General features: G+C 37.8%; 1 protein-coding gene across 1 annotated transcript; it reads right to left on the bottom strand.

Annotated features, from left to right (window-relative positions):
- Window positions 1-249: 249 nt before the first annotated feature.
- TIGD4 (tigger transposable element derived 4) lies at window positions 250-1788 on the bottom strand. Its single transcript, XM_037829140.1, has one exon. The coding sequence runs from the start codon at window positions 1786-1788 to the stop codon at window positions 250-252; it is 1539 nt and encodes a 512-aa protein (XP_037685068.1).
- Between the last annotated feature and the right edge of the window lie 18562 nt (window positions 1789-20350).

The following is a 20350-nucleotide window of genomic DNA, read 5'->3' on the forward strand; positions in this document are numbered from 1 at the left end:
ACAAGGCCTCTGAAATACACTTTCTACTCCCTAAAAGCTTACTAGTTTGCAATTCATGTTTTTCATTTACTTATTATTTAATTTAATCTACCTAGGGAGGTTTGTTATTCAGACCAAACTTTTGCAATGAAACCAAAGATTATCAGTTTTTCATTTTGTATGTCTAAATGGTATTTTCTCTTTTCATACCTTATATAGTAAAATACATCAGGAAAACCTATTACTCTTCAGATGTTGTACACTACATAGTTATTTGGATGATAAAGAGTTAATAAAATTTTCAAGATCTGCTAAAGAATTATGAAGTACATCATTCATATCTTGACTTCTAAGAAATTTTTTAAGAGTATCTAAAGCAGTTATTGCCTCATTTTTTGATGGCAAAGGGAGTTCAGTTCCTGAAGATCCGCCATCATCATCTTCATCAGAAGTACAAAATCCTGTTTCATCTGCTTTACTTTCTTTGGTCCCTTCTGGGTCACCACTTGGTGCTGCTTCACAGGTCTCCAAATCGTCATCCAGGGCAGCATACTCTTCTATAGATAGGCCTTCAGGGAATTCTACTCCTGCTGCCAGAGCATGGGCAACCAAATCAAGACCAGTGTCTGTCTCTGCATTTGTTGTGTCACTTTCTCCTTTTTGGGATGTGAATCCTGCCTCTTCATAGCTCTTCACAATAGTCTCTGGGGTTATAGTCCTCCAACAGAGATGCAATATATCAACTGCATCTAGTAGGGAAAAAGTAAATTCTTTGCCTCCTTCAACAGAGCTTAAAAATTTCTTGATAAGACAGTGTCGATACTTGATTTTAAGGCTTTTAATAACACCTTGTTTCATAGCTATAAATTTGGAAGATAAACATGATGGAAAGAATGCTAGCTCAATGGACTTTAGATTCTTTACCTCTGGATGTGCAGGAAAAGAATCAACAAAAATCACCACTCTTCGTTGCTGGGCTTGAAATTTCTTATCAAGCTCCCACATCCATTTTTCAAATACTTCAGAGGTCATCCATGCCATTCTGTTAGCTTCATAATGCACAGGCAATGATTTTATACCTTTGAAACAATGTGGATTTCTGTTTTTTCCAATAATGAGCAAAGGAAGTTTCTCTGTGCCATCCATGTTTGTCCCAACCACCAGAGTTATTCTGTCTTTACATAAGTTTCCAATTGAGCATGTTTCCCCTTTAAAAGCAAATGTATTTGTAGGTAACATTCTATAAAGCAACCCAGTCTCTTTTATATTAAAAATATTTTTAGGATGATAATCATTTAAATAATAAGGAAGTACATTTTGGCACCAGACAGTTGAAGGATCTACTGATGTAGCTGTAGCTTCTACAGGTTGAGCTCTGAATACCAAACCATACCTGGATTTAAAGCGATCCAGCCAACCATTACTGCACTTAAAATCATTATGTCCCAGTTTCTGGGCAAAATCATTAGCTTTTAGACGCAACATTGGACCATTAACTGGTACATTTAGACACTGAGCAATTCGATACCACCTCATCAATGCCTCTTCAAGATCTGTGTAAAAAGCAGTTCTCAGTCTTTTTCTTTTTGGATCAAATCTCAGCGATTCAAAGGCTTCTAGAACTTTGTCTTTATTCTTCATAATCGATGACAATGAATTTTTCTTTATTCCATATTCGGCTGCAATCTCTGCTTTTTTCTTGCCACTTTCCACTGCATTTATGATGTCAATCTTTTCCTCAATGGACAGACTTTTCTTTTTCTTTACTGTTACAGGCTGAGTTGAGGTATCCTCGGAAGCTTCTGCCATCTCAACCAGTCCTTATGTAGAGATTTTTCCTCTTACTTCCTGGTTGTTTCTTGAATTTAATTTCTTTTCCAATCTGTATCAATTGCTCTTTCCTGTCCCAATTCACATATCAAAAGTCAGTAAGTGTCAGGAAATTGATGACTAAATATACTTTTTCAAAAGATCTGAATAAGAAAAATGTTATAAGCAGCCAGGATATTTTGGAAAAAGAAGCTTCCTTCCCAGGACCTTGTGTAGCTCAGTTTATAGTTTATTCAAGTTACAGAAGTCAAGCTAAAATAGAAATCTCATTATGTCAAACCTGTCCAGTCCTGCTGATGTATTTTTGAAACTTCAGTCCTTTAAGATGATCCATTTTATCCATGTGTGCATTCAACCTCCTATTAATTCTCCACAGAAGGCCTCAGAGATAAGAAGAAAAAGCCTTTAGTAATTCCCACATAAAATGTTAATTTCCCATTAATTTCTGTGTCTCTTCAGGGTGTGGAAGAAAATGGTAAAATCCTTCTAGGTCTGGATGGTGTTCCTTCCTTTGTCTCTTGAAAAAAAAAAAATTAAAGCAGCCCTATTAGAGATACGCCTACTGAGTATCAAAAAGAATATTTATAACAATTAGTTAGGCTCTGAATAATAATGAAAAGAATGGAAACATGTTTCTTGAAAATACAAGAACCAAAGTTTCTAGGAGAAATGCTTACCTCCTGAAGGGGCTCTCTGTGAAAAGCTCTCGGCTCTGCTCTGCACATTTGAATTCTCACTTGACTATGAATGCTTTGTAATATATACCTCTGAAAGAAATCAGACAAATTTAATCTGTTTTGAAAATATGGGCTTACCAAAATTAAAGAACTAAAAATGATACTGGATAAATGCTTGGTGGCTATTTTCTACATGTAGTCAGTCTGCCCTCTCTGGCTTCTCTATAAGAAAAACATAGTCAGACAGTAGTCACAAGGTTCAACTTTTAATAGCACATGGGAGACAGTGTCTCCTTTATGGGAGTCTGGTAAGAAATGCTTCACTAAAAAAATCAAGTGATTGACAATTCCATTAAAAAATCTAAATATCATTCTACCTAATGCCTAAAAACCCAGTAACTTTTGTATTGATTTGACATATCAGCCCAATGCACAGAAGCCAGAAATACTTAATACACTGGAATAACTTAAGAGGATATAATGCAGGAAAACAAAACAAAACAAAACAAAAAAACTACACTAAAAGTAGGTCTTAACCTCTCAGGACCTCAACTTCCTTATGTGTAAAATAAAGGGTTTTGGTGCCAGACAGACTTGAATTGAGAAGTGACTCTAACATCTAGCACTCAAATGACCCTGGACAGTTTAGTTCTAACCATTTGGAGCCAGTTTCCTTTTTTGTAAAACAGGGGTAATTATAGCACCTAACTCATTAGGGTTGTTGCGTATTCAGTAAGATTCAATGAGATGAGTATAAAGCACTTAGCACAATATTTAGCACCTTACAAAAGTGCTCACTAAATGTGTAGTGATGATCTCATCATCATGTTCTCCCTAATGTCTCTTGGCTGTGTGACTCTACGATTCAGGGATTTTAACAAATCTCACTTGCAGAAACAAGACTCCCATCTTAAATATATACTGAAAGGAAGGCTCTTCCTAAAACAAACAGTGCTGTGAGAACAGTCATAGGCCAGCAAATGGGCTTGTCTCTACATTCCCAGGCACAACTCTGCTACAGGCACCAGAATCTATGGGTTTTGGGCCTTCTGCCAGCCAAGATACGAAGCTCATAGTAACTGGTGTTACTACCATGTGAAGCATTGTGGATAAACCTATCTCTCTAGTTCTTCTTTCTCTTCCCAGATTTCCCAGATTACACATACATTTTGTAATTATGTCTTTTTGCCAAAATTACTCTGCTTTTATTGTCCAACTCAAAGGAGTAATTTTTATCATAGGAGTTACAACAAGAAAAGGAATTTTGTTGTTATTGTTTTGTTGCCAAAAAAAAAAGGCCTTAATAATAATGATAGTCCAGGACTTTACTCTGCAAATTGCTTTACTACCTGTATTGGAAAATGCCCAAGAGGTCGGTAAAATTGGCTTTCAGTAGTCTTAAGAGTTATAATGTGGTCAAATGCAGTCTGTAATCAAGGCTTTCTAACATCAAGTTTACCATTGTTTTCACTACTGTGCTGGTTTGAATGTATTATGTCCCCCAGAAAAAGCCATATTCTTTGATGCAGTTTTGAGGGGCAGACATATTAGTGGGGATTAAGTTGGAACGTTTGGATTAGGTTGTTTGCATGGAAATGTGACCCACCCAACTGTGGGTGATGACTCTAATTGGATAATTTCCATGGAGGTATTACCCCACCCATTCAGGGAGGGTCTAAATTAAATCACTGGAGCCATATAAATGAGCTGACAAACAGAAGGAACTCAGTGGAGCCGAGACTGACATATTGAAGATGAGGTACAGCCAAAAGGGACACTTTGAAGAATGCACAGAAGCTGAGAGAGTAGCTGCAGATGAGAGACAGTTTGAAGATGGCTGTTGAAAGCAGACTCTTGCTCCAGAGAAGCGAAGAGAGGATCAACCAAGAGTGACATTTTTGAGGAACTGCAGCCTAGTGAGGAACATTCTGGGAGAAAGCCATTTTGAAACCAGAACTTGAAGCAGTCACTGGCCACATGACTTCCTAGCTATTAGAGATTTTCCTGACACCATTGGCCATCCTCCAGTGAAGGTACCTGATTGCTGTTGCATTACCTTGGACACTTCATGGCCTGAAGACTGCAACCATGTAACCAAATAAACCCCCTTTATAAAAGCCAATCCATTTCTGGTGTTTTGCATTCCAGCAACATTAGCAAACTAGAACAACTATATTATGGTGTTCTTGAATCACACTGGTAGGGCCTCTTCTGACCAGTTATACATTCTATATCAAACCAAGTCAGCATTTCCAATGCCATTCCAAATTTTACAAAAAACAAAGAGAGGAAACAAAAAGCAACATCAGGCCTCCACTGAAGAATAGACCATTTTGAATTCTGTGAACATAAATAGCAATCATACCCAAATATTAGGGAGACATGACCTTTCTAGAGTAACTAATTTGGCCATTCAACTAAAACAAATACCTTGCTTATACATGGGCCCTCCCTGTATATTTTTTGGGGAACTTCCAGTAAATCTATAACTATCTCAAATAAAATTTTTAAAAATCTTGCCCTTAGGAAGATACCAAACTTCAGAAATTAAGTGGTAATGAGAACTAATTTTTCAAGAAAAGACAACACTATCCAAAACTACTTTTCAAGAGAAAAAGGAAACTCCCAACTTCCTTCTTCTTTCCTTTCTTCCTTCTAACTTTCTTCCCTCCCTCCTTCTACCTTATTTCATTTGTTAAAAATAAACCCTACAGATGAATGTATTTGTATATGGAAAGATCATGTTATTTTGGGGTCCAGGGAGTGGAATGTGCCAGCTCGAATGTATTATATCCCCCCAAACACCATTATCTTTGATGCAGTCTTGTGTGGGCAGATGTATTAGTGTTGATTAGACTGTAATTCTTTGAGTGTTTCCATGGAGATGCAACCTACCCAACTATAGGTGATAACTCTGGATAATTTCCATGGAGGTGTGGCCCCGCCCATTCAGCATGGGCCTTGATTAGTTCACTGGAGCCCTATATAAGCTCAGACAGAAGGAGCGAGCTTGCTACAGCCAAGAGGGATACTTTGAAGAACACACAGGAACTGAGAGAGGAGCTGTAGCTTACAGAGACATTTTGAAGACGGCCTTTGAAAGCAGACTTTTGCTCCAGAGAAGCTAAGAGAGAACAAGCACCCCAAGAGCAAATAAGGGTGACATTTTTTTTTTTCATTTTTATTGAGATTGTTCAGATACCATACAATTATCCAAAAATCCAAAGTGTACTATCACTTGCCCCTGGGTACCCTCATACAGCTGTGCATCCATCACACTTAATTTTTGTTCAATTTTTAGAAACTTTTCATTACTCCAGACAAGAAATAAAGTGAAAGATAAAAAAAAAACTCTAATCCTCCCCTATCCCTAACCAACCCCCCTCAATTGTTGACTCGTAGTATTGACATAGTACATTTGTTACTGTTTATGAAAAAATGTTGAAATACTACTAACTGTAGCATATAGTTTGTAATAGGTATATAGTTCTTCCCTATATGCCCCTCTATTATTAACTTCTAATTGTATTGTCATACATTTGTTCTGGTTCATGGAAGTGATTTCTAGTATTTGTACAGTTGATCATGGACATTGCCCACCATTGGATTCAGTTTTATACATTCCCATCTTTTGACCTCCAACTTTCCTTCTGGTAACATATATGACTCTGAGCTTCCCCTTTCCACCTCATTCACACACCATTCGGCGCTGTTAGTTATTCTCACATCTTGCTACCAACACCCCTGTTCATTTCCAAACATTTAAGTTCATCCTAAGTGAACATTCTGCTCATACTAAGCAACCACTCCCCATTCTTAAGCCTCGTCCTATATCTTGGTACCTTATATTTCATGTCTATGAGTTTACATATTATAATTAGTTCCTATCAGTGAGACCCTGCAATAAGTGTCCTAATGTGTCTGGCTCATTTCACTCAGTATATTGCCCTTGAGGTTTTGTCATCAACCCATTTTTTTTTTAATATGGTTTTGTTCACTCACCATACATTCCATCCCAAGTAAATAATTGATGGTTTTCTGCATGGTCATACATTTATGTGTTCACCACCTTCACCATTATCTATATAAGAGCATCTACATTTCTTCCACAAGGCAGGAGGGAGAGTCAAAGAAGGTAGAGAGGCAAAAGAAAGAGGAAACAAAAAATGACAGCTAGGAAGCAGCAAAAGGAAAAATAACCTTAAATCAAAGTAGAATAAAGAATCAGACAATACCACCAATGTCAAGTGTCTAACATGCCTCCCTTATCCCCCCCTCTTATCTGCATTCACCTTGGTATATCACCTTTGTTACATTAAAGGAAGCATAATACAATGATTCTGTTAGTTACAGTCTCTAGTTTATGCTGATTGCATCCCTCCCCCAGTGCCTCCCCATTTTTAACACCTTGCAAGGTAGACATTTGCTTGTTCTCCCTCATAAAAGAACATATTTGTACGTTTTATCACAATTGTTGAATACTCTAGATTTCACCAAGTTACACAGTCCCAGTCTTTATCTTTCCTCCTTTCTTGTGGTGTCTCACATGCTCCCCACCTTCCTCTCTCAACTGTATTCATAGTTACCTTTGTTCAGTGTACTTACATTGTTGTGCTACCATCTCCCAAAATTGTGTTCCAAACCACGCACTCCTGTCTTCTATAACCGTGTAGTGCCCCTTTAGTATTTCCTGTAGGGCAGGTGTCTTGTTCACAAAGTCTCTCATTGTCTGTTTGTCAGAAAATATTTTTAGCTCTCCCTCATATTTGAAGGATAGCTTTGCTGGATACAGGATTCTTGGTTGGCGGTTTTTCTCTTTCAGTATCTTAAATATATCACACCACTTCCTTCTTGCCTCTATGGTTTCTGCTGAGAGATCCGCACATAGTCTTATTAAATTTCCTTTGTATGTAATGGATCGCTTTTCTCTTGCTGCTTTCAGGATTCTTTGTCTTTGACATTTGATAATCTGATTATTAAGTGTCTTGGCGTAGGTCTATTCATATCTCTTCTGTTTGGAGTACGCTGCGCTTCTTGGATCCGTAATTTTATGTCTTTCATAAGAGATGGGAAATTTTCATTAATTATTTCCTCTATTATTGCTTCTGCCCCCTTTCCCTTCTCTTCTCCTTCTGGGACACCAATGATACGTACATTATTGTACTTTGTTTCATCCTTGAGTTTCCGGAGACGTTGCTCCTATTTTTTCATTCTTTTCTCCTTCTGCTCCTTGGCGTGTAGGCTTTCAGGTGTTTTGTTCTCCAGTTCCTGAGTGTCTTCTTCTGCCTCTTGAGATCTGCTGTTGTATGTTTCCATTGTGTCTTTCATCTCTTGTGTTGTGCCTTTCATTTCCATAGATTCTACTAGTTGTTTTTTTGAACTTTTGATTTCTGCTGTATACATGCCTAGTGCTTCCTTTACATCCTCTATCTCTTTTGCAATATCTTCTCTAAACTTTTTGATTTGATTTAGCATTAGTTGTTTAAATTCCTGTATCTCAGTTGAAGGGTACGTTTGTTCCTTTGACTGGGCCATAACTTTGTTTTTCTTAGTGTAGGTTGTAATTTTCTGTTGTCTAGGCATGGTTTCCTTGGTTATCCAAATCAGGTTTTCCCAGACCAGAACAGGCTCAGGCCCCAGAGGGAAGAAATATTCAGTATCTGGTTTCCCTGTGGGTGTGTCTTAGAAAATTGCTCCACCCTTTGATGCCTCGGGTCACTGTGCTTTTCTGCCCAGCAGGTGACGCCTGTTAGCCTATACTTCTTGACTGGTGTGAGGAGGTATGGCCGTGTTCCCCCAGGCTCTGGGGTCTGGTTCTGAATGGAAAGGGCCCCACCCCTTTCCTCCTAGAGAAGACAGAGCTCCCAGGTGGAGGTCATTAGCATTTCAATGGTCTTGCTCTCTGCTTGTGCTGTCTCCACCCTTCTCCGCTTCACAGCCCTGGAAACTGAAAATGACTGGGGCTTTCTCCACTGAGCCAAAAAAGAAACAGATAGTCCCCTTCAGACCCAGTCCAAGGCAACCCTCTGGCTCTCCCAGGTCAGTCGTCACCCAAAGCCTCTGTCTGTTTTTGGGGGATGCATACCTGTAGTGAGCAGTTCACACTCGCTACTTAAAACCCCAGTTGGAGCTCAGCTGAGCTATATTCGCTTGCTGGGAGAAAGCTTCTCTCTGGCACCACAAGGCTTTGCAGCTCGGGCTATGGGGGAGGGGGTCCCACGACTTGGTTCCGCAGGTTTTACTTACAGATTTTATGCTGTGTTCTCGGGCATTCCTCCCAATTCAGGTTGGTGTATGATGAGTGGATGGTCTCGTTTGTCCCCCTGCAGTTATTCTGGATTATTTACTAGTTGTTTCTGTTTTTTTTGTAGTTGTTCCAGGGGGACTACTTAGCTTCCACTCTTCTCTATGCCACCATCTTGCCCCTCCAAGAGTGACATTTTTGAGGAGATGCAGCCTAGAGAGGAATGTCCTGGGAGAAAGCCATTTTGAAACCAGAATTCTGGAGCAGATGCCAGCCACATGACTTCACAGCTAACAGAGGTTTTCTGGATGCCATTGGCCATCCTCCAGTGAAGGTACCCAATTGCCAATGCGTTACCTTGGACAATTTATGGCCTTAAGACTGTAACTGCGTAACCAAATCAATCCCATTTATAAAAGCCAAAAAAATAAAATAAAATAAAAAAATAAACCCTACTATCTCAAATGGCAAGGATTACAGAAAAAAAGTGACTTGAATTTCTTCCCTTACCCCTTCCCAATTAAAGCAATACAAATACATAATCAAAAATTACTGATTATCTTGATCAAATTAAAAATAGTGATATCTTTAGTTAGGAAGATACTAGCTTTTTTCCTGAAAGGTAAGAGCATCTATTTCCTTCTAAAGCAGCAGTCAAAGCTACAGTTTTCCTTAGGAAGACACAATATATCTTTATTTCTGAAACAACTAAATTTCTAATGCCAAGCCAGACAAGCTAAACTTTTTCCCTAGAAAAGAATAAGGCATCAGTACTGCCTAACCAATGAAGCTGACATTCTCAATTCTCCCACAGGATATCTTTGGGATATACTTTTATAAGGAGTGTCGGAAATAAAGTGGTACCTGTAAGGGAATAAACGCTCTCTCGGTTCTGGAGGAGAAAAGAATTTATTTACAATCTTGCAAGATAGGGCGTCCAGCCAAACACATGGAAGGCTGGCGCGCCAGAGGAAGAGAATGGCGATGTTTAAATCTCCTACTCCTAATTCGCAAGTCCTTCCCCTGTTTCCCCATTGACTGGGTACTACAGAGGTTACAGCCTATCCGAGAACACTAACTAATTCATCTTTTGAGATTTTAATTTGTACAGCCAATCCCAGAGAGCCAACTAGCTCATTATTGAGATTTTGAACTGATTAGCCAATCCCCCCCCAAATTTTTATTTTTTTGCTGTGAGTTCCCGCCTCTGATACTACCTCATGTCTCTTTACATCAGGCAGATTCTCTCTTCTCTTTGTCTGGGGCTTGTTTAAACTGGTTTTGCCTCCATTTCCCTTATTCCATGCTGTCTCTATGTGAAAACGAAACTTATTCCTTTCTTACAAGGAGTAATGGCAGAGGCTAATATTCCTCAGAGGTACTCATTGTCTCAATTAAGCTCATTAATCATCCTACCCTATGAAAATATTATAGCAGAGAAATGCTGTACTCCACATCAAGGAGCATTTTCTTTCATGCCTACAGTAAAGTCAGCCAAAGAGTAAGAATAGACAATTCCTCAAAAAGCCTTACCAATTGAACCCCAAATAAAGAAAAACAATGGTCAATTCTACGAATAAGAGGAGAAATATAAATCTTCTTCCAAAAGAGGAGATACCTTGTTTTATGTCTATCAGAATGACCAAAACCAAAAGGGGGGACAGTATAGTATCTAGTATTTGCCAGGGTGCAGTTGCATATATTGTTAGGCACACAAATTGGTACAAAGCTTCTGGAGAATAAATAAGCAATATGGTACATCTAACTTTTTATCCAAAAGAATAATTATGGATGTAAATATAAATTAGGCTACAAGTGAAATAGGTTTCTATGGCAGCACAACAAACTACCACACACCCATTTACTATCTCATAGTTCTGTAGTCCAGGTGGGCATCACTGGGTCCTTGGCTGAGGGTCTTGCAAGGCTGAAATCAAGATGGTCAGTCAGGCCAGGCTCTTATCTGGAGGCTCTGGGGAAGAATCCATTCCAAGCACATTCAGGTTGTTTGCAAAATTCAGTTCCTTGTGGTTGGAGGACTCAGGTCCCTGTTTCCTGCTGGCTATTGGCTGGATACTGCTCTCTGTTCCTAGAGGCCACTCTCAGATCCTTGCCCCATGGTCCCACTTCATTTCAGCAATGGAGAACCTTCTTTGTAGAATCTCTCTTGTTCTGAGCATCTCTGACTTCTGCTGACAATAGCAGGAGAAAACTCTCTGCTCTTAAAGGGCTCATGTGATTAGGTTGGGCCCACCCAGATAATCTCCCTTTTCATTAACTCAAAGCCAACTAATTAGCAACCTTAATTACATCTGCAAAATCCCTTTTCTATATTATGTAACATAACTGTGGAAGTGATAGTCCATCATATTGACATGGTAGGGTCACTGGAGGTCAACTTAGAATTCTGCCTACCACATAAGAACATCCCTTGCATTGTTATCATAGACAAAAATGGCAGTAACCTAAACGTGCAACAAAAATGTTGGTTTAGTAAATTAAGGAATATCTATATGCTGAAATATTATTGAGCCATTAAAGGAGAATCTTTAATGATGTAAGAAAAATTCCATGACACATCAAGTGGAAAAAAACAAAATACAAAACTGTATGCCATAAATACAACTTATAAGTTAGCTCCATGAGGGCAGATGTCTGGCCTGTGTTGTTCATGGCTCTTCCCACAGTGCTTAGTGCCCAGCAAAACAGCAGGCTCTCAATAACAGTTTCTCAAAATAATGAACAAAATATAGATCTACATAGAAAAAAGACATTGACTAAAATATTAAGTGTTTCCTCTGTGTAATGGAATCATGGATAAATTCAATTGCTACTCTGTCTTTGTAGTTAAAAACTATACTACAACTCTTAAATATTACTTTTGCACCAGATTTTAAAAAAAACAAATCAATATTAAGAAAAATAAAGTTGGCATTCTTCCCATTCAGAATCTCTAAGGGTAATAACTTATACTCACTTGATCAGGAAATCAACCACTTTCCCAACTTAAGAAAGCACTCATACTTCTAGGGAAGATGGTGGAGTAAGAAGCTCTAGGACTCAGTCCGTCCACTTAAAATAACCACTAAACAGACAAGAACTATCTGTAACAACTATTTTGAAACTCCAGAGGCCAAAAGAACACTGTACAGCATCCAGGGAAGAACAGGAGGAAAAGAGCTGATAAATTACAGTAAATAATTTTAAATTGCTTTCTCCATGCAACAGCTACAGGTGCCCATCCCCACCTCTTGTGGCAGGCCACTTTGGGGTCCAGTCCCTGGCTAGCTGCTGCTGACAGAAAGGGACATAAAAATCCTCTTTCCCTAAGAACAGGGGTGTGCATGGCCAATCACTGATTAGTGAATTCGGATTGCTGGGTCGTGGCTCTGAGGGCAGCTATTGTTTCACCCTGCTGTGGACAAACGCGGTGGCAGCCATTGTTTCAACCTTCCACAGACAGGGGCAGAGGCGATGGAGATTTAAAAATGCAGGACTTCCTCCAGACTGTGGGGGCAAATTAACAGAAGGGATGCATTTGCTGGGCAGGCCAGGAAAGCTTAACTATGGGGAGCCATCAGAGAATTTTTTGGCACCTTCCTGACCCTCTTCAGAGTACTTTGAAGCCAGTCTGTACCCCCTCGGTAGGTCTGGCCCTGTTTTGACTGGGAAGGACTGAATTGGAAAAATCATCTCTGGGGTGACCATCCTCCCAGAATTTACCCTCCAAGCAAAAGCAGCCTGAGACAACATAAGGAATGTAAAAATCTATAGTCTGGGACAAAGGCCTGCTGGCTTCAGATACCCAGGAGAGGGAGGTTTGTCCCCTGGGAAACAGAGATGACAACAAAACTCCTGTAAACATGGAAACTCTACAGCAACTAACAAGCAAAAGCCCAGGACAAGACAGAGGCAAAGTAAGGGAAAACCCTGCACAGTACATTTGCCTCACATAGACCTTCCTAATGGGAAGACTGAAGTTCAAGAAAATCTCTGTCTTATTACCAGCTGTTTACAAAACTAGGAAACAGACATCCCAAGAAGTAAATCCCAGAGTCAACATTTCAATATACAGTGTGCAACAAAAGAGTACAAGACAAACAAAGAAACAGGAAATGATGACCCATCCAAAGGAAGAGGATAAAAATACAGAAAATACCATGAAGGAGACGAGAATGTGGGCATACCTAATAATGCTTTTAAAAAACTGAACTGAAAAAGGCTTAAGGAGAAGAAGGAAAGTACAGAGAAAGAACTACAGAATATGAGGAAAACAATGAATGAACAATATTGAGAGTCTAATTAAAGAGACAGAAACTTTTAAAAGGAAACAAACAGAACTACTGGGGTTGAAGACTAAAATAACTGAAATGAAAAATGCTCAGGAAGGTTTCAAGAGTAGAATGCAGCTGACAGAAGAAAGAATCTGTGAACTTGAAGACAAGAGACACTTGTAATAGGCTGAGGAGCAGAAGGAAAAAAATATATATATATATTTATGTATATATAGCAAAAATGTCCTAAGAAAGCTATCGGACACCATCAAGGGCACCAATATACACGTTAAGGGAGTCCCAGAAGGAGAAGAAAGAGAGAAAGGGACAAATAGTCAAAGAAATAATTAAAGAAAATTTCTCAAACTTAGCAAAAGACGTGAATATGCACATCCGAGAAGCTCAGAGAACACCAAACAGAATAAACATGAAGAAAAATACACTATGTCATATATTGACTATACTATCAAATGCAAGAGAAAAGCAATGTGTTACATACAAGGGAATCCCAATAAAACTGTGTGCCATTTCTCATGAGAAACGATGGAGGCTAAAAGTAGTTCTTCACACTAAAATGAACAGACAGTAGAGAGTGGTTCAAAGCAGCATAAAGAAATAAAGACCTGTGGTAAAGGTAACCATTTGGGTTATTATAAATGTCAGTATTATTGTATTATATTGTATGGTATTTAACTCCACTTATTTCCTACAGGTGCTAAATTGCAAATGCATAAAAAGTAATGATAAATCTATGGTTTTGGACATACAATGTATGAAGATATAAGTGGCAACAACTACAGAAAAATGTGGTGAGAAAGAAGAGTGCAGGAAAGTATATGTGCATGCTATTGAAGTTAAGTTCGTATCATACCAAATACGATTGTCATACATTTACGATGTTAAAATTTAACCCCAGGGCAACCACAAAGAAAATAGATGAAAAATATATCCAGATTGAAAAAAGAAGGCACTCAATATGGTATAACATAAAAAATCAAATAAATATAAAAGCAGGTAATAACAGAAGAATTGACAGACAGAAAAGGTATTAGACATAAAAAGGCTAAATTGCAAAATGGCAGCACAAAGTCCGGAATTATGAATAGTGATTTTAAATGTAAATGGATTAAACTCTCCAGTCAAAAGGCAGAGACTGGCAGAATGGATAAAAAAAGCATGACACAACTATAAGCTGTATACAAGAGACTCACTTTATTATTATTGTTATTTTTACTTTTTTTAATAATTCAATTTGATTGATATATGTTCACATACCATGCAGTCATACAAAGCATACAATCAGTTGTTCACAGTACCACCATATAGATATGCATCCATCAACAAAATTAATTTGTTTAATAATTCAATTTTATTGAGATATATTCACATACCATAGTCATCCAAAGCATACAATCAATAGTTCACAGTACCACCATATAGTTGTGCATCCATCACCAAATTCAATTTTTGAACATTTTCATTACCACACTCACAAAAGTAATAATGATAAAAATTAAAGTGAAAAGAACAATTAAGGTAAAAAAAGATCACTGGGCACATTTTTTTTTTTTTTTTTTTTTTGCCCCTTTTTTCTACTCATCCATCCATACACTGGACAAAGGGGAGTGTGATCCACATGGCTTTCCCAATCACAATGTCACCCCTCATAAGCTACATTGTTATACAATTGTCTTCAAGATTCAAGGGTTCTGGGTTGTAGTTTGATAGTTTCAGGTATTTACTGCTAGCTATTCCAATTCATTAGAACCTGAAAAGGGTTATCGATATTGTATGTAAGAATGCCCACCAGAGTGACCTCTCAGCTCCTTTTGAGATCTCTCAGCCACTGAAACTTATTTCATTTCATTTCACATCCCTCTTTTGGTCAAGAAGATGTTCTTCATCCCACGATGCCAGGTCTAGATTCCTCTCTGGAAGTCATATTCCACATTGCCAGGGAGATTCACTCCCCTGGGTGTCAGATCTCATGTGGGGGGAAGGGCAGTGATTTCACCTGCCAAGTTGGCTTAGCTAGAGAGAGAGGGCCACATCTGAGCAACAGAGAGGCATTCAGGAGGAGACTCACTTTAAAGTCAAAGATACAAGTAGACTGACAGGGAAAGAATGGAAAAAAACATACCATGAAAGTAGTAACCAAAAGAGAGCTGAGGTGGCTATGTTAATATTGGATGAAATAGACTTTAAGTCAAAAACAGTTATGGGGGATAAAGACAGTAATTATTTACTGATAAAGGGAAAAATTCAACAGGAAGATGTAACAATTAAAAACATATATGCACCTAACAGCAGAGCCCCAAAATATATGAAGCAAATACTGACAGATTTGAAAGGAAAACTGATGATTCTACATTAATAGTAGGAGACTTCACAAAGCACTCTCAATAATGGGTAGAACATCTAGTCAGAAGATCAATAAGGAAATATGGTGCTTGAATGATACACTAAACCAACTAGACCTAGTAGGCATATACAGAACACTGTACTCAACAAAAAAGAATATACATTCTTCTTGAATGCACATGGATCATTCTCCAGGATATAGCAATTTTTGGTTACAAAACAATTCTCAATGAATTCAAAACTACTGAAATTATACAATGCTTATTTCTCTGACCACAATGGAATGAACCTATAAATCAATAACAGAGGGAGAAAGGGAAATTCACATATATCTAGAAATTAAAGAACATACTCTTAAGCAACCAGTGGGTTAAAAAGGTAATCAGAAGAGAAATTAGGCAATATCTTTAGGTGAGTGAAAATGAGAACACAACATACCAAAACTTATGGGGTGCAGCAAAGACAGTGCTGATAAGGACACTTATAGCTCTAAATGCTTACATTAAAAAAAAGAAAGACTTCAAATTAGAGATCTAATCTAAAAACTGTAAGAACTAGAAAAAGAAGAGTAAACTAAACCCAAAGCAAGAAGGAAGGAAATAATAAAGACTAGAGTGGAGATAAATGAAATAGAAAACAAAAAACAATAGAGAGAATCAACCCCCAAAAAAGTTGGTTCTCTGAAAAGATCAACAAAATTGACAAATCTTTAGGTAGACTGACAAAGAAAAAAAGAGAGGATACAAATACTGAAAATCAGAACTGAAAAGGACATTACTATCAACCCCACTGAAATAAAAAGGACTATAAGTGTATACCAATAAATTAGATAACCTGGATGAAGTGGCCAACTTCTTAGAAACACAGAAACTACCTATATTGACTTAAGAAGAAATAGAAGATCTCAACAAAGCAATTACTAGTAAAGATATTGAATCAGTCATAAAATCAACAAAGAAAAGCCCAGGCCAGATGGTTTCACAAGGGAATTCTACTAAACATTCCAAGAAGACTTAAAACTCCAACTCTGCTCAAACTCTTCCAAAAAATTGAAGAGGAGGGAACACTCCCTAACTCATTCTACAATACCAACATCACCCTCATACCAAAGTTGGATAAAGATACCATAAGAAAAGCAAATAACAGACCAATATTTCTTTTTTTTAAAATTCATTTTATTGAGATATATTCATATACCATGCAGTCATACAAAACAAATTGTACATTCGATTATTCACAGTACCATTACATAGTTGTGCATTCATCAGCAAAATCAATCCCTGACACGTTCATTATGACACACACACAAATAACAAGAATAATAATTAAAGGGAAAAAGAGCAATTAAAGTAAAAAAGAACACTGGGTGCCTATGTTTGTTTGTTTGTTCTTTCCCCCATTTTTCTACTCATCCATCCATAAACTAGACAAAGTGGAGTGTGGTCCATATGGCTTTCCCAATCACATTGTCACCCCTCATAAGCTAAATTTTTATACAGTCACCTTCAAGATTCATGGGTTCTGGGTTGTAGTTTGTTAGTTTCAGGTATCTACTGCCAGCTACCCCAATTCATTAGAACCTAAAAAGGGTTGTCTATATTGTGTGTAACAGTGCCCACCAGAGTGACCTCTTGGCTCCTTTTGGAATCTCTCTGCCACTGAAGCTTATTTCATTTCCTTTCACTTCCTCCTTTTGGACAAGAAGATGTTCTCCATCCCACAATGTGGGGTCTACATTCCTCCGGGGTGTCATATTCCATGTTGCCAGGGAGATTCACTCCTCTGGGTGTCTGATCCCACATAGGGGGGTAGGCACTGATTTCACCTGCCAAGTTGGCTTAGCTAGAGAGACAGGGCCACATCTGAGCAACAAAGAGGCATTCGGGAGGAGGCTCTTAGGCACAATTATAGGGAGGCCTAGCCTCTCCTTTGCAGCAACAGTCTTCCCAAGGGCAAGTCCTATGGTAGAGGGCTCAGCCCATCAAACCACCAGTCCCCTATGTCTGTGAGCACATTAGCAACCATCGAGGGGGGGAAACCCAATACCCCTGCATTCTCCACCAGCTCCTTAAGGGGGCTCAGTGTATTTTTTTCCTTTTTTTTTTTTTAATTAACTCTTTTTTTTAAATCAACTATATAACAAATAAAAAAAAATTTAAAAACTTACAATAAAAAAACATTTCAAAAAGACCATAACAAGGGAGTAAGAAAAAGACAACTAACCTAAGATAACTTCCTTACTTCCAACATATTCCTACTCTACCCCAAGAAAGTAACCTAATGATTTGTTCCTACTATACCCATCAGAAATTAACAGACCATAGTCATTCCTGGGCATTCCCAGAATGTTAAATTTACCCATGATAGCTTATCTGTTCTTATTGGGTTATTGTTCCCCTTCCTTAATTGCTCTCTATCACTAGTTCCCCTAAAATCTACATCATAAACCATTTGTTTTACATTTTTCAATGTTCACATTAGTGGGAGCATATAATATTTCTCTTTTTGTGCCTGGCTTATTTCACTCAGCATTATGTCTTCAAGGTTCATCCACATTGTCATATGTTTCACGACATCATTCCTTCTTACTGCCATGTAATATTCCATAGTGTGTATATATCACATTTTATTTATCCACTCATCTGTTGAAGGACATTTGGGTTGTTTCCATCTCTTGACAATTGTTAATAATGCTGCTATGAACATTGGTGTGCAGATATCTGTTTGCGTCACTGTTTTCAGATCTTCCGGGTATGCACTGAGAAGTGCAATCGCTGGATCGAAGGGTAACTCTATATCTAGTTTTCTAAGGAACTGCCAGACTGACTTCCAGAGTGGCTGAACCATTAAACAGTCCCACCAACAATGAATAAGAGTTCCAATTTCTTCACATCCTCTCCAGCATTTGTAGTTTCCTGTTTGTTTAATAGCAGCCATTCTAATCGGTATGAGATGGTATCTCATTGTGGTCTTAATTTGCATCTCTCTAATAGCTAGTGAAGCTGGACATTTTTTCATGTGTTTCTTGGCCATTTGTATTTCCTCTTCAGAGAACTGTCTTTTTACATCTTTTGCCCATTTTTGGGCTGTCTGTACTATCATCATTGAGTTGTAGGATTTCTTTATATATGCAAGACATCAGTCTTTTCTTAGATACATGGTTTCCAAAAATTTTTTTCCCATTGAGTTGGCTGCCTCTACCTTTTTGAGAAATTCCTTCAAGGTACAGAAACTTCTAAGCTTGAGGAGTTCTCATCTATCTATTTTTTCTTTTGTCTTTGGTTTCGATTTGCAAGTATTTTGTTGAGAATTTTTGCATCTATATTCATTAGGGAGATAGGCCTGTAGTTTTCCTTTTTTGTAGCATCTTTGCCTGGTTTTGGTATTAGATTGATGTTAGCTTCATAAAATGAGTTAGGTAGAGTTCATTTTCTTCAATGTTCGAAAGAGTTTAAGTAAGGTTGGTGTCAGTTCTTTTTGGAAAGTTTGGTAGAATTCCCCTGTGAAGCCATCTGGCCCTGGGCATTTATTTGTGGGAAGCTTTTTGATGACTGATTGGATCTCTTTGATTGTGATTGGTTGGTTGAGGTCTTCTGTTTCTTCTCTGGTCAGTCTGGGTTGTTCATACGTTTCTAGGAAATTGTCCATTTCCTCTACATTATCCAGTTTGTTGGGATACAGTTGTTCATAGTATCCTATTATAATTTTTTAAATTTCTTCAGGATCCGCAGTAATGTCACCTTTCTCATTCATTATTTTGTTTATATGGGTCTTCTCTCTTTTTGATTTTGTCAGTCTAGCTAGGGGCTTGTCAATCTTGTTGATCTTCTCAAAGAACCAATTTTGGTGTTATTTATCCTCTCTATTGTCTTTTTTTATTCTCTATGTCATTTATTACTGCTTTAATCCTTGTTATTTCTTTTCTTCTACTTGGTTTAGGATTGGTTTGCTGTTCATTTTCTAGCTTCTTAAGTTGATCCATTAGTTCTTTGATTCTGGCTCCTTCTTCCTTTTTAATATATGCATTTAGTGCTATAAATTTCCTCCTCAGTACTGCTTTTGCTGTATCCCATTGGCTTTGGTGTGTTGTGTTCTCATTTTCATTCACCTCTATATATTTAGCAATTTCTCTTGCTATTTCTTCTTTAACACACTGATTGTTTAGGACCGTGTTGTTTAACCTCCAGGTATTTGTGAATTTTCTAAGTCTCTGATGGTTATTAACTTCTAATTGTATTCCATTGTGGTCAGAGAATGTGCTTTGAATAATTTCAAATTTTTTTAATTTAATGAGGCTTGTTTTATGTCCCAGCATATGATCTATTCTGGAGAAAGTTCCGTGAGCTCCAGAGAAGAATGTGTATCCTGGTGATTTGGGATGTAATGTTCTATATATGTCTGTTAAATCCAATTCATTTATCAGATTGTTTAGGTTTTCAATTTCCTTATTGGTCTTCTGTCTGGTTGATCTCTCTAAAGGAGAGAGTGATGTGTTGAAGTCTTCCACAATTATTGTGGAAACATAAATTGCCTCCTTATTATTGCCAGTGTTTGTCTCATGTATTTTGTGGCACCTTGATTGGGTGCATAAACCTTTATGATCGTTATTTCTTCTTGTTGAATTGCCCCTTTTATTAGTATGTAGTAGCCTTCTTTGTCTTTCATAACATCCTTGTATTTAAAGTCTATTTTATCTGAGATTAATATTGCTACTACTACTTTCTTTTGGCTGTAGCTTGCATGAAATATTTTTTTCCATCCTTTCACTTTCAATTTCCTTGCGTCCCTGTGTCTAAGATGAGTCTCTTGTATGCAACATACTGATGGTTCATTTTTTTTAAATCCATTCTGCGAATCTATATCTTTTAACTGGGGAGTTTAATCCATTTGCATTCAACGTTATAATTGTGAAGGCATTTCTTGAATCAGCCATCTTATCCTTTGGTTTATGTTTGTCATATATATTTTTTCGCTCTATTAATGTC

This window comes from Choloepus didactylus, chromosome 3 (genome assembly GCF_015220235.1).
Source record: "Choloepus didactylus isolate mChoDid1 chromosome 3, mChoDid1.pri, whole genome shotgun sequence".
In the NCBI taxonomy this organism is placed as follows: domain Eukaryota; kingdom Metazoa; phylum Chordata; class Mammalia; order Pilosa; family Megalonychidae; genus Choloepus; species Choloepus didactylus.

Coding starts and splice junctions, on each gene's coding strand:
- TIGD4 (XM_037829140.1), bottom strand. CDS start 1,788: ATGGCAGAAGCTTCCGAGGATACCTCAACTCAGCCTGTAACAGTAAAG.